Genomic DNA, 14,316 nt, shown 5'->3' on the forward strand with positions numbered 1-14,316 from the left:
CGCAGATTCTTCCTCTATTTCTTCTTTTGTCTTTTTTTCAATAGGTACTCTGACCTCAGACGCCACAGCTCCTCCTCGGCACATGTCGACTTCGACAGGGTTCAACAGTTGCCCATCCTGCAACGGGCCCTTCCCAACTTCAGACCCCCATGCCCTCTGCCTATGTTGCCTTGGCCCAGACCACGTTTGGCAAGCCTGTTTGGCGTGCGGCTCGCTGTCATCGAAAGCGCTGAAGAACAGACTAACCAGGTGGAGGGAGCTTTTTCAACGGTCTCCTGCTGAGGATCTCAAGAGTTGAGTGAAGCATCGATCCAGGCCTGAGGTAGGGCCTACATTTTCATCCGCACCTTGCAAGGGAGACTCCTTCCCAGGGACTCTCCTATGTGGGAGGGGCCGGTCTGGTCCTTATATCAACTCACGCACTGAGGCTGCTACAGCTACCGGCCTTCAGGCTGAGGGGTCCTCGGATCCTCCCGGCGCTAAGGATGAAGGGCCGCTAGGCTCCATCACCGGGCTTGCGCCCCTGGGGCTCTGCCCTTGTATCGGCATCATGGCCGAGGGGCTACGCCCTGTTACTGGCAGCATTTCCGAGGGGGCGCCTGAATGAAGCTCTAAAGACCCCCGGGTTGAAGTGGATACATCTACCGGGCAAGGGCCCGAGGAGCGGGGCAAGTCGCACACCGCTCACATAAGGGACATGGCAGAAGCTCGCACCAACGAGCCGAGCAACACGTCGCAGCCACGTGGTAGGCAGCTCAGCAAAATGGCTGACGTGCCAGAAAAGGACACCCGTTTGACCCCACTGCAGGACTTCGGCGAAGAAAGAGTATCAAGGTGGGACTGGCACCAATTGGGTACGTGGTCTACGGCCACCCTTCTTATGCGCAAGGTTGTTTTCTTGCGTCCGTATTTACAGGGTCGGCAGCGGCCTCCGCTGCCTCTGGCTACCCAGTCAGTATCCTCCTCCTCTTCAGCCAGCAAGGACCGGATCTTTGAGAGGTTCCTCGGCCTCCTGAAGTCTCCTGATATGGGGGCTATCATCAAGGATGCAGTCGGAAGTCCTTCCCGCTATGCTAGCGGCACCACAGACGCCGACACCATTGGCCCCGGCGCAGCCTCTTCCTCAGCCTCTGGCGGCGGTCCCCGTGCCCCTGTCTCCGGCTCCAAATACTTCTCATCCTCCTCCTCAGGATCCCCCAGACCCTCAGGATACTGATGATAAAGAGGATCCTGACACGCCATCATCAGCCAGGGCCTTCCACAAACTGATCTCAGGCCTGGCGGAATACCTGGGCCCTCCCGCAGCCCCAGGTAGAACAGCCAGCAGAGGGCGTCCCCGCTGAAGTCCTCACAAGGCGCCCTTCTGCCAGAACTTTAATTCCACTGCAAACCGATGTAGTCTCCCACGCCAAGAAGGGTTGGCTCAAACCCCACTCTGTCCAGCCAGTCAACCGCCGCCTGGACGCCAAGTACAGGCAGATTGAGGGGGACACACTCTTGCTCTCCTCCCATCCTCCGCCACACTCCTGCGGGATCGCTATACTCTAAGCCTCAATCGTCTTCGTCTTCGGCGCTGTTAGGCAAGGAGAAGACCTTGGAGACATAAATTAATAAGCTGTATTCCAATGCTTCCTTGCACCTGCGATAGGCCAACGCAGATGCCATGCTGGCAGCCGCTAACCAGAGATTATGGCAGGAAATTGCTGACTTCCTCCTGGAACTCCCCTCCCACAGCCAATCATGTTTCAAGGCGGGACTAGCCGAGGCCAAACTCGTGGCTCAGGATATCATGGAGTCCACGCTGGCACACATTGATACCTCTGGGTGTGCCATCTGCATTGCCACGGACATGAGAAGGATGGCCTGCTTCAAGGAAAGTGACCTCTTTCACTCCAGCACAGACGAAGAGCTGCACAAGAAGAAGAATAGCTCTCAGACGGCCAAGTCTTTATCCATTCTGACAAAGACCACGCCCAAAGCGTGCTCCCAGTCTCAGCAACGCTCAGATAAGAGTCGCTCATCTGGAGGCTTCCGTGGCCTCCAGGAACATAGGTTGGCACAAGCATCAAAAAGGGGGGAGGTAGGGCAAGGGCTTTTTCTAGTCCCTCTCCTCAGCCTCTGCCTCAGAGGGTAAAAAGTCATGACAGACCCACTCGGGTCCACGTGTCGCCACTGGGGGGGCAGGCTTGCTCTTCAGGCACACTTTTGGCGACAGAACTTTGTGGACCCCTGGATCCTATCCGTAGTCTCCTCGGGGTACCGTCTACCTATTTCTGCCTCTCCTCCCTCATCTTCTCCTCTTCCGCAAGTTGGGACAGCAACTCTTTTCGCGGCGATTCCGTCGCTCGTCCTGAGCCAGGCTGTGGTGGAAGTCCCAGCCTCCCAGCGAGGATCGGGCTTCTACTCCAGGATCTTCGCCATTCAGAAAAAGAACCAGGCTGGCCTGAGAGTTGTGCTGGACCTTTCCACTCTCAACCTCTCTAGAGGTTCAAAATGGTGACGCCAGCTTTTATTGCGGAGACATTATGCAGGAGAGACTGGATGTGCTCCCTAGATCTGAAGGACGCATATCTGCACGTCCGAATCTGTCAACCCCATCGTTCTTTCCTCCGGTTCTGGGTCATGAGCCGCCATTTTCAGTACAAAGTCCTCCCTTTTGGCCTCAACTCGGCCCGGGGGCTCTTTACCAGACTCATGAATGCGGTGCAGCCCTCCTCCGGGCTCAGGGCCTCCATATATACCCCCACCTAGACAACTGGCTCGTCAGGGCTACATCTCAAGAAGCAGTTCACCACTCCTCCCAGGCACTGATGAACACGCTACACGACCTGGGCTTTTCACTCAATCTCAGGAAGTCACAGCTACAACCCACGCAGTCTTTGACCTTCCTGGGCCTCATCCGGGACACATGCTCCAAGAGGGTCTTCCCCTCGGAGGACAAGATCTCAGCCATCAAGAAGGCCACGTTCCACTTTCTCAGCCGAAGCGCTACTTCTGCTTGGTGGTACCTGCGGACGGGCAAGACTTTCAGGCCCCCCTGTTCCGCAGGTGATGATTACCACAGACTCCTCCCTCGAGGGCTAGGGAGCCACCCTGGAGGATCTCTCGGTCCACAGCACGTGGACCCGTCCGGAAAAAGATTACCTCATCAATTGGCTGGAACTGAACGCCATCTGGTTAGTGCTCAGAGCCTTCCTCCCACGTCTCAAGGGATGGGTGGTCATCCAGACAGACAACTCGACCAGTATGTACTACATCAACAAGCAAGGGGGGGGGGATCCAGGTCCCCTGCCCTTGGCAGACTGGCGATCAACATGTGGGAATGGGCCTTGGAGAACGAGATTTTCCTCGCGGCAGTCCACCTCCCGGTGGAATCCAACCTGGAAGCGGACAGGCTCAGCAGGTTGGGAGCAGACAACTATGAGTGGCAGCTAAACGGCCTTGTTGCACAAGTGATCTTCCACAGGTGGGGCCTCCCCCAAGTGGATCTCTTTGCCACCAGGCACAACGAGAAGTGCCCCCAGTTTGCCTCGGGGCAGGGCCTAGGCTCTCTGGGCGACGCCTTATGGATCCAGTGGAACGGCATGCCAGCCTATGCCTTCCCGCCCTCTCCACTGATTCACAGAGTGCTTTGCAAGTTCAAGGAGTCTCACCAGCTCAACGTCATTCTGATAGCTCTGTGGCGGCCAGCCAGGCCATGGTTCTCGGAGCTGCTCAGCCTCTGAGGTCCCTCCAATCCACCTGCCGACGGGCCCAGCACATCTTCTGACACGGCAGGGGGGGCAGGGTCGTCCACCCTGCCCCTCAGAAGCTGGCCCTCACAGCGTGGTTCCTGAGCAGGTGACGCTCAGCCACCTCAACCTCTCCCAGGCCAATCTGGAAATCCTACAAGGGGTTAGGAGCAAGACTACCAGAGCCCAGTATAAAAATAAATGGACCAGGTTCTGCCATTGGGCCCACTCCAAGGATATCGACCCGCTGGCTTTTTCACTGGACGACGTACTGTCATTCTCGGCGCACCTCGTCAACTCGGGTGTGCAGGTGGACACCTGACGCACATGCCTCTCAGCCATTGGGGCCTACAGGAATTCGGAGGAAGGGGTCTTCTCCTCCAACCCGATTGTCAGGAGACATCTGGCCAGACTCGCTAGACTCGACCCGCCCATCAGGAAGCCACAGCCCATGTGGGATTTGAACCTAGTCTTGGGCGTCCTCGCTCACAAGCTGTTTGAGCATATAGCGTCTGCGGACATCAGGCTAGTCACCATCAAGACGGCCCTACTAGTCGGCCTGACTTTGCCGCGCAGGGTCAGCGAGATCAAGGCCTTAGTCCCCTCAGAGCTGTACACTACCTTACACAAGGATAAGTTGGTCCCGAGGACCCATCCGGTATTTCTACCTAAAGTGCCATCAGCCTTTCACCTAAACAAGGAGATCAACCTTCCCACATTCTTTGCTGAACTGAAGGACGAGCCCTGAAATTCTACCTGGACAGAACCAAGGGCTTCCACAAGTCAGATGCCCGATTCATCACTTTTGGAGGGGCCAGGCCAGGCTATTGGGCCTCAAAAGCCTCCATTTCCCGCTGGATGGTCTCTGCCATCAAGGAAGCGTATAAGGGCCAGCATAGATGCTTTCCGGCGACCATGCATGCCCACGCGGTCGGGCCAAGGCAACTGCATTGCTTTTCAGCGCCATGTCTCCTGGCAGGTCATAAGCAGGGCGGCCACATGGGCCACTCCATCAGCTTTCTGCAAGCATTACTCTTTGGATGCCGGCTCCAGGTCAGATGCGGCTTTTTGCTTAAGTAGGGTCTCCTCTCCACCCTGGGGCTACATTCAGTTGTAATTGCCCATGTAGTATGGAGGAAAGGGGACGGGACGCAAGAGTAATTAGAAGTTACTCACCATAGTGACTAACATACTTTTAGTCCATTGTCCCCTTTCCTCCATACGTCCCACCACCCCCCCACCCCCAAATAATCTGGTGTCATTAGGCAATGGTAAATCTATTGTCGACGCGTGTTTGGGGACAGAAGTGTGGCGGCGGAGTTAGGGCAGCGCATGCTCCCAGAACCGCGCCTCTAGATTTAGAGGGGGAAGAAGATTTTTCTGGTGAAAAAGGTTCCGTCTCCCGTCCTTGCGAGGGACACCCATGCAGTATGGAGGAAAGGGGACTATGGACTAAGAGTACGTTAGTCACTACGGTGAGTAACTTATAATATCTGAATACTTGTAATTATAGACCTCTGTGTAACACCCTTACAAGCTCACATTCCCTCTTGAGATAAGCCTGGCTGCTCAGCTCTCTACCAAAAACTGTGTGGTACAGACGTATACCAAGGTTGGTTTTGCTTAAACCTGTAGTCCTAGTTGTGTAGTGGTCCCAGAGGGTAAAGCATAAAAACTTTTCCTAACATGGGGTTTGCTGGCTCAATAGTTAAAATGTAAAGGTGGATGAAAATCGATCTTTGACCTTGGGAGCAAGAGTTAACTCAAATACATTAAAGAGAAATTAACAGGGCAGCCCAAAGGGGCAACCCAGCCTAATCCAAAGGTTATAGGAAACTATAACTCCAATCCTACACTATGGAGAGATATATAAAAAGGTCACCTATTAAAAGAGTAAAAGACTAGGTGAGAGGGGGAAAAAACATTCCCAGTCCCACAAGGGACATGGAGAAATAATCCCAGAGTTCAAACAAAAGGTTCTGGGGTTGACACAAGAACGTGTGTGCATGTGTTAGGCACGATTGTGTGCAGTATCCTTTGGAAGACTACAGCAACCTTGACCTCCTGGCAATAGGAACCCAACATGTGGTATAAGTATGTAATACACAGGTTGGTAGTGTGGCTGAGCAGCCAGGCTCATCTCAAGAGTGGTCAATGTGAGCAGTAGGGTTGTAACAGAGTTTCAGAGTGACAGTTAGTCAAATAAACACGTACTCAAGGTCTCTTGATTAAACCATTATTAATTTAACAGTCAGTTATATAAGCCTTCTTCAGAAGGGAGCAAAACATGTCACAATTATAATAAACTTCAAAACATACTCCTGGTTTCTCTAAATCAGATGATACCCATTGGGGATGTCACACAGACACTTCCTACACCCTCAGGTGACTTAAATAGCTAGGACATTGTGGACATTGATTTATCAGTGGTACATTTAGAGCAATACTGAATTTGGTGCAAAGGTTAGATATTGGAATAAAACAAAGGTTAACAAATAATTAATAAACTAGTAAGTACTTTTAAAACCATCCAATGTCGAGTATATTTTACCCTTTCTTTGGGGGACAGGTTAAGGCATAGAGTCGGAGGTAAGACGAATCTCTCAGGGAGCCAGGGCAGCCAATGTTAGTTGAATAATGTCTAGGGGAGCTGAAGACCATCTTTGCGGGCAAGTAAAAGTCTTGCACAATGTTTTTAGAAAAGTTTGTAGAAATAAGATTCACTTGAAGGGCCTCAAGCTGGGAGGCTTGTAAGGGGCAAAGCTGTAAGCAACTCTGCAAGGGCAACCAAGACAAGTCTCAACTGCGAGCAAGTAAGGATACACAATAAGAGGTAAGTCCTCTTAGGTTTACAGTAGCTTTGGTTAGAAGAAATGGTTCCAGCTGGCTTCTGTTCCTGTACAGCTCTGCAGATCGTGGTGTTCCTGGGCCTCAGTTGTGGGGACAAGAGGGAAGACGTCTGGGGACTTAAGCACTGCAATGGGAAGGTCAGCGGCAGCAATGAACAAACTTCAATTCAGCAGCACTTCGCGTTTTCGGGCTCCTCGCGTCTGACAGCAAATAGCAACACAGCGGTTCTCAGATACCACTTCAGACTTTCCTTGCATCTGGGGTCCAGCGCTCTGTTGAGGTGGCTCAGGCTTGGTCAGTCCTGCTACAGGGAAGTCCGGAGGATCTTCCTGTTGCTCAGGTCCGACTTAAAAGGGATCCACTTGATTTGGTGTTCCTCTCCCTGGCACTTCGGTTCCAGCAGCAGTGGAAGTACAGCCAGCTCTGAGAGGATGTCCAAACGAGTTCACTTTCGGGTTGATTGATCCCACGAACCCAAAGAGAGAAGTCGTCCTTGCAGGGCTTCTCTAGTTGTAACGAATATGGAGCTTCAGCCCAGCAGCAGGGCTTCACTGGGCAAACCAACGGTCCAGGAGTTGCAGCAGCCGTCTCTTCCAAGTTCTTCTTCAGATTCCTTCGTCCGGTGATCGACTCTGCCTTCCAAGCCAAAAAGCCTTGCCTTTTATGCAGGTTTCTCCCATTTATTCCAGCCTAGCTGTCAATCACACAGCAGGGTGGCTGTCCTTACCGGACAGTCAGCCAGCCAATCACCTTTGGGTGAATTCCTGTAACCAAGGGGATTAAGCACAGGGAGTTTCGGGCACCTCCCTCACTTCCTGCCCCTGCCAGACATACTGGAGCCAGAGGCGTGCTTCGCTCGTGAATCCCGCGAAAGACGAAACGAACAAAGGGACCGAACCTGGTTTGGCACGCAGAGTAAATCGCAAGAAGGATCTTTCTGACAAGAAATGCTGAAAAAAAGACCAGGCTATTTTGACAAAATGGGCACCCATGGGTGCCTTACTGCAGCTGCAAACACAGCCCGCGTTAAAAACACACAATGTTAGTAAAAAGTAAACCACTGCCACCAGCCATTATTTTTAGAAAGGGTAACATTAGAATGCTACATGAGAAACTAGACAAAGGGGATACTAAGTAACCCCTCCAGCACCCTATGGTAAGATAGTGTGTGCTGGGTCTAGAAAGTTACAAAATTTTAGTAAAGTCAATTTCACCTCACTGCTCTTGGAAACAGTAGTTTCACCAAGAGAAGGTATTTAAACCTTTGGGAAATCTAAGAGACTTCCCCGTGCCACTGCACTGAAGGTGCTGTGTGTCACAATGCAAAGATGATGCCTTTGGAGTTTGTCATACTCCAAAGTCAAAAGAAACAGAGTATAAATCACAGAAACAAATACATGAGAGGGTGGGAAAAAGGTCTCTCTCCAGGTTAGAAATTAAAGTCTTAAAGTCCAATGAAAGAGCTGGGGATCGCTAAGGTAGAGAGGAATTGGTGTGTGTGTGTTTTTATACTTCTGTTTGGAACTCTATTAGTAGGCTGTCTCCAAGTGTGGTTATCTGTACTTGCACACCAGCCTCTGATCTCCTAATTGTGCCTTTCTGCTCAGTCTATGCCACATTAAGTTTGGTAAGGCCATGATGGAAAGTCCTTGTGTGTTGCCTAGCTTGTCCTCCCAAAACCAGGCTGGTTCTGAAAATCTCTCCAAAAATGGATTTTATTATTAGAAAAATTTGTACTCGTTTGGCACCCTGGCACTTGCAAAGATGAAACAGTTTAGGTTATCGTTTGTGACTCTGTTATGCTCAAAGTGTTCTGATGAATTACTTAATAATTTATGAAAGGATATCTTTTAACATTAACTTATCTTTGTTCGGTCTGTTTGACGGTCTTGTGCTCCTTTTTCTTTTTTTTTTATTTAGGTTCAACGAAAGACATTGGAAAAAGAGATGAGCAGTCTTGGTATTGATATGGCGGATAAGGATGAGGTAGGTATAGAAATTAATAACTTGTTGCTATGCTATTTTCTGCTCTCGTTCTAGTAGCGTACCCTTCTTGCAAAGGTTTTGATATTTGTTCGCACGCACACTTTTTTCCCTACTTCATTGTGCCTGGAGGGATTTCCTAAGGCTTTTGTTAAAGCCCCAAAATGATCACTGGTACAGCTAAGCTTTGGATTCCTTCAAGTTTGCTGCAGCTTACCTAGGCGTAGCATAGATCTGCCAAGTAGCTGAAACATTCCTCTCAGTAGAAGCGGGGCCATGGAAATAAAGTATAACAATGTTTCTGATGCTTGTGAATCTGCTTAGAATCACATGCTGTGCATATAGTCCGACATCTAGTGGTAATCGTGGAGTATTGCATTGTTAGGACAGTTTTTCTGAAGTGCTACCAACTTCATCAAAACCATTCAACTGAGGCAGTACAAGACTCCACTCCACTCTTAGTATAAGGCTGTACCACCTGAGTACATGGTAGCATAGACCGAGCAGCCAGGCTTATCTTAGGAGGGAGAGAGGGCTGTAGAATCCGTACAAATGAAATTGTAATACAAATGGTCCAAAGGAACACTATGGATGTAAAAATAAATGATTTATTTAAATACAAGTAGGCCCAGATAAATCTAGGGAAATGAGTACTAACACATTATATGAAATCACAATTATAGGTGCTTTTAAGATCGGTGAAACAGAGATTGAGATAAGCAGTAACTCTAACTTTTTTTTTTTTTTTTTTTTATTCTTTATTGGGTTTTTAGATAACAATACAAACAAACTAACACAGCATAAACAAAACAAAGCTGGCTGTCGGCCCCAAGCGCGGGTATTCCTCCGCTTGTTCCGTCTTTGAGTAAGCAAGGAATCTCTTTCCCTGCAGTGGTTTTGAAAGTGCCTTAGTTCATGGCCACCCATGCTTGGAGGTCTGACCTTTGTTTTTCCCTTTACTGCTCCTCCTCCGCTCCCGGCTCTTCCTCTCTGCTCTCCTCGCTGTTTTCGAATAAGCTCTGCATCAGTGAGTTCCATGCCATTATTTTGTGTCCCGTTTCCCCTTCACCTTTCTGTACCGCCCTCATCCACACCGCCGTTTCAGTCATCGCCCATTTCTGAAAATCTGCCCACCATGAGTCTATCCTCGGGCCCTCTCTCGATTTCCATGCCATTGCTATCCGCCGTTTGGCTAGTATGCATATCAAGTCTTTCATTTTTGCGAGGTGCGACCTATTCTTGCCTCCTCTTGGGAAGAGGCCCAGCAGGTACATTTCAGGATTTCCCGTTTGTATTTGGAGTTCACTTCCCGCCACTTTGCTTCTGATTCCATCCCAAAAGACCTGTATCACTGGGCAGGTCCAGAACATGTGTATCATGTCTGCATCCTCTTCCGGGCAACGGGGGCATGTGAGGGGATCTCCCAGCTTCATCCTATTCATTCTCTTAGGTGTGAGGTACGCCCTATGTGTCGTATATAATTGTGCTTGCTTGAACCTTGCGTTCCTTGAGACATTTTTAGGGTATCTTAGCGCCCTAGTCCATTCATGATCACTGAGGGGTCTTCCTAGTTCGTCCTCCCATGTCCCTCTTGTTTGTAGGACTTGTGAATTCTTGGATTTTAGCAACTGTTCGTATAGCTTGGAGGTTGTGTGTCCCCCTTCCGATATATCGTACTATGCATCTAGTTCTCCTCCTGTGTCCTCTTGTTCTGGCCACTCCGGCCACCTCTTCTTGATTGTCAGCATCATTCTATTATATAGGAGGAATTGGCTTTCGTGTATGTCATATTCTTCCACCATATCTCGGAACTCCGTCCATTGTTCTTCCCTCCTCAAATCTCGTATTTGCGCTACTCCTTTGGCTTCCCAGTGGGATCTATACATTGCAAGTATATTTGTGTCCTTGCCTATTATTCCCGCTAGTGGAATCTGCGGCGAGCAAGGGTCTTTGGCCCCCTGGAGTCTCCACGCCCTCGACCAGAGCTCTGTTGCTAACCTAAGCATGTTGGGTATGGTCTTGAGCAGAGATTTGTTTATCCATGGGATTTCCCGTAGGTAAAAGGATCTCAGTGCTGGTTGGAAGAGTATTTTGTCTATTGATTCATCTTCTCCCAGCCATTTAACTACGTATTGCAGTTGCCCGGCCAGGTAGTATCCAGTAACTCTGGTAACTTATTTTTGGATGGCACACAGCTAACACGAGGTAAGTAAAACCCATATCCTTTTTTTATCTTAAAAGTAATCCAGGTTACATCTTTCCCACCTATACAAGGGACTGATAATGGACAGTTGGAACCACGGACTCTGGGTTAAATAGCACAGGGAAAGTAAACCCTAATGTTACACTTTACTGAATGACTTAGTTATTCTAGGTAGGCAACAACGTAATACAGACTTATTCTGGACAGGCTAAAAGCATGTCAGGGGAAGCAAGATCCAGTTGGGGGGACACTCATACAATTATCCTGCAGGAATAATCTGGTGAAACCAACAAATTACTTTTGGGAAGAGGCAGACCTTAATCACAGGAGAGTAATGTACCTTCACATCTACTTTCTATTAGAATGGCAAAACAGTTTCTAAGGAAAGAAAAGATGTTAACGATACCTTTGAAAATAGTGCATCACACATCCAAGATGAGTAAGAATTGTTACCAACCAACTCTTTTACAAGTAAGTCCTGTTTAAACGCGTATTTTCTTTTCTAGGCAAAAGTCCCAATCCCTTAAAAGTCTTCGCCTCATTCTTGGAGCATGAGTGTTCTCAGTGGCAGAAGGGGGTGTCACTAGGATCTAGTGACCAACCGGCAATGTCAGGATAGGTTCTTAAGTAGCAAAAGTCAGAGTTGCTTAGGAAGACTGGGCAAACAGGTGAGTACTTTACTTCTGAGTTAGAAGAGGGTCCAGGGGCTTCGCAGAAGACACCGTAGCAGGATTCTGGCAGTGGGACTGGGTGCACTGGATGAGAGGCTTCCCCATCACAGAAAACACCCCACAGCAACATAGAAATCCTAACAGACTTAAGATAAGTACATACCCAAGCCAACACAGTACCTCAGCATTGAAGATGATTATGCAGCAGGAGGACTTCAGGGTCTGCAGCCAAATACCCGGTCAGTGGATTCCTTGTCGTGGTGACTGAAAACAAGACCTCGGAAGGAACTTTGCAGCAGGGATCGATGAAGAAGGATCTATGCAAGGTTTTCCTCATGGCTGAATGCGGTTCTGCGGATTTGGCGCCTTTTCAAAGAGCACAGAAGAAGACAGAAAATCGCAGGTGAATTCCCATCGTTACAAAGGTCCACCACTCTGTTGAGGGGCCATCTCTGACTCAAATAGTGTCTCTGGACATCCACCCGGATGCCCACAAAGTTTCATCGAGATTCGGAAGACTGCGCACTGCATAGTGGCTTGGGGTACCAGGGTATTGGGGTATTGCTTCAACGCAAGGTCACAGCAACTCGTGGGATGGCTCAAAAGGCAGGCCTTCTTAAGTCTAGTGGGTCTCGCCAGGGTCGTTGTTTTCAGAGTCCCCAGGTTGATTGGAAGGAAGGGCTACAGCAGGTTCTCCAGTCGCTGGAAATCATTTCAGCCTCTTTTCCTTAATCATCCTCTTCGGTTTCGGTTCCAGTGGTCGACTTGTCTTCAGCGTCCAGGTTCGCAGTATTTAACAGGAACTACAGCACAACTTCTGCATTCTCTCCCTGCATTTTACAAGAAGGGGCGGTCTGGTTGTCCAATCAGGACAGCCAGCCCCCCACTGGGATTTGTCCCCATTCAAGCAAGGCACAAGACAAAAGGCGGGCGAGTTGTGGACTTCTCCCTCGCTTTCTGCCCTCACAGACGGACTGGAGCCTGGTCGGGAAGTCCAGGCGACTCCCGCCGAAGATAAAAATCGCACAAAGGAATTTCCCTCCCTGGATGTCGTGGGAAGGAACAAGAAAGGACAAGAAACACTAAAAAGGCGAAAAAAGAAGGGGGCCCTTTTGGTAAAATGCGCACGCTTAGGTGCCTTTCATGCAGCTGTGAACAGAGCGCACAGTAAAGGTGCACCAAATGAATACATGGTATCACTGCCACCAGCCATTGAAGAGAAGCTTGCCCATATAACAGAATTGTTAGTTTTAATGTGAAAGGGAATACATTGTATCTCCCCAGTTCTCCACATAAGGTTCGGTGTGCTGGCTTCACAGAATAAAATGTAAAAGGGATCCAAAGATCCTTTCTACCTTTTGGGAACAGTAGTTCTCTCAAGGTTGGCAAAAGAAAGTTATAAGGAAAACCCTAGTGCAACCCAGCAACAACAGACACTTATTGCCAAAAAGTTGTTAAAGAGGATAACTTTAAAAAACACACTATGGAGAGTCAAAGAATTGACACCCTTAAAAAGAGTAAAAGATTCTGTGAGTGTTGAAAAAGGTTCCTTACTCACAGAGGTATTAAGGAAAAATAACCCACTAATAAAGCAAAAAAATTCTGGGGTTGACCCAGGTCAGGAAGATTTACCAATTCTGTGAAAAATCTTACTCAACATGCATCTTGTCTTTCGCGAATCGAAAGGGGACGTTGACAAGGGCGTGCTTGTAAGTCTGTCCGTGACGTGTAGTGTACCCAAAATCCCTCGCGTGTCGAGGTCCCTCAGATTGTTTTTTTTTATTGTACACAACCGTTGGTCGTTTAATATTCTTCATTTCTTCATCGATGACTAATGTTGGGAAGGAGCCTAGTGCTTTCCTTCTTTCCCAAGCGCTTTAGAATTAGGCAAGACTTCTGTTAACTGTTTTCTAAGCACTACAACAGTCGAGGGAGGAGGAGGGTCACTAAATAAAGATAGTTAGGATTTAAATATAAGGCACAAATTATTATTTGGCTGAATATATTTGCAAAACGGTTAAAGGGTAGTTATCTTTTCTGAAAGCATGGTAAACCGCACAATCCTCTGTGCCAAAAAATGCAGCCTGTGCTAAAAGTAGACTTCAGGCATTGCGTCACTGAGACAAGCTCTCGCAGAGCACATAGTGGCTGAGCAGCTGTCCCTGTCCATCACAAGCCAATGGAGACATAAATATTCAGCACGACATACACAGTACTATGGGAAAACATGGTTTTTCGTAGAAATTACTGGACCAGATCAAATATAATTATGTTTCGTTAAGTGTTGAGAGAATGGCAGGAAAATGTGTTTATGTATGAATGTTTATAACATAGCAAATGACGCTAAGTAAGAGCACAAAGTAAGCATAATGTTATGTAGCTTGTCCCAAACTGAACCCAGCCATGCCAGAAGGAAGAACTGCAGCATCCCTTTGAAGGAAGAAAAGCAGTTTTGGATGAGCTCTGCTGGTATCCAGTAACCAAGTCAAGAGTATTTAAGCTCCAGGCTCAGCAGCAGTCTTCAGGACCTGGGAGCGGTTGAGGCACAGAATATACCGCTCTGGGGCAGAGTTCTTTGCCAAGCCTCACTTCTGTACAGATTAAATTTGTTATCTCTTGCAAGATAGACTCATGGCCTTAATTTCCTAGAGGGGTGCATTTACTCTGGATTGAGCGTGATCACGGGGTACCAAAATGTATTTAAAGAGTACAAGTATGGCATACCTTTCACTAATCCTGAAGCAACGCCGAAGAAAAATGCAGAATTCGGCGGCTGGTGCTTGGGTTAACGCTGTTGACCACGTGACATCGGCCCTCCGGCCAGGCCTATACTGTAGGGAGAGTGGAGCCATGTGGTTTTGATTTTTTTGTAGAATAC

General features: G+C 48.6%; 1 protein-coding gene across 1 annotated transcript in view; it reads left to right on the forward strand.

The window, feature by feature from the left end:
* Window positions 1-14,316, forward strand: part of GTPBP4 (GTP binding protein 4) — a 377,564-nt gene that overhangs the window by 314,113 nt on the left and 49,135 nt on the right. The window contains exon 15 of the mRNA XM_069648006.1: window positions 8,502-8,567. Within this exon, the coding sequence (XP_069504107.1) occupies window positions 8,502-8,567 (66 nt within the window). The remainder of the gene's footprint in view (window positions 1-8,501; window positions 8,568-14,316) is intronic.

The sequence above is a fragment of the Ambystoma mexicanum genome, chromosome 2q (assembly GCF_040938575.1).
Source record: "Ambystoma mexicanum isolate Mex_15411 chromosome 2q, UKY_AmexF1_1, whole genome shotgun sequence".
NCBI classification, from domain to species: domain Eukaryota; kingdom Metazoa; phylum Chordata; class Amphibia; order Caudata; family Ambystomatidae; genus Ambystoma; species Ambystoma mexicanum.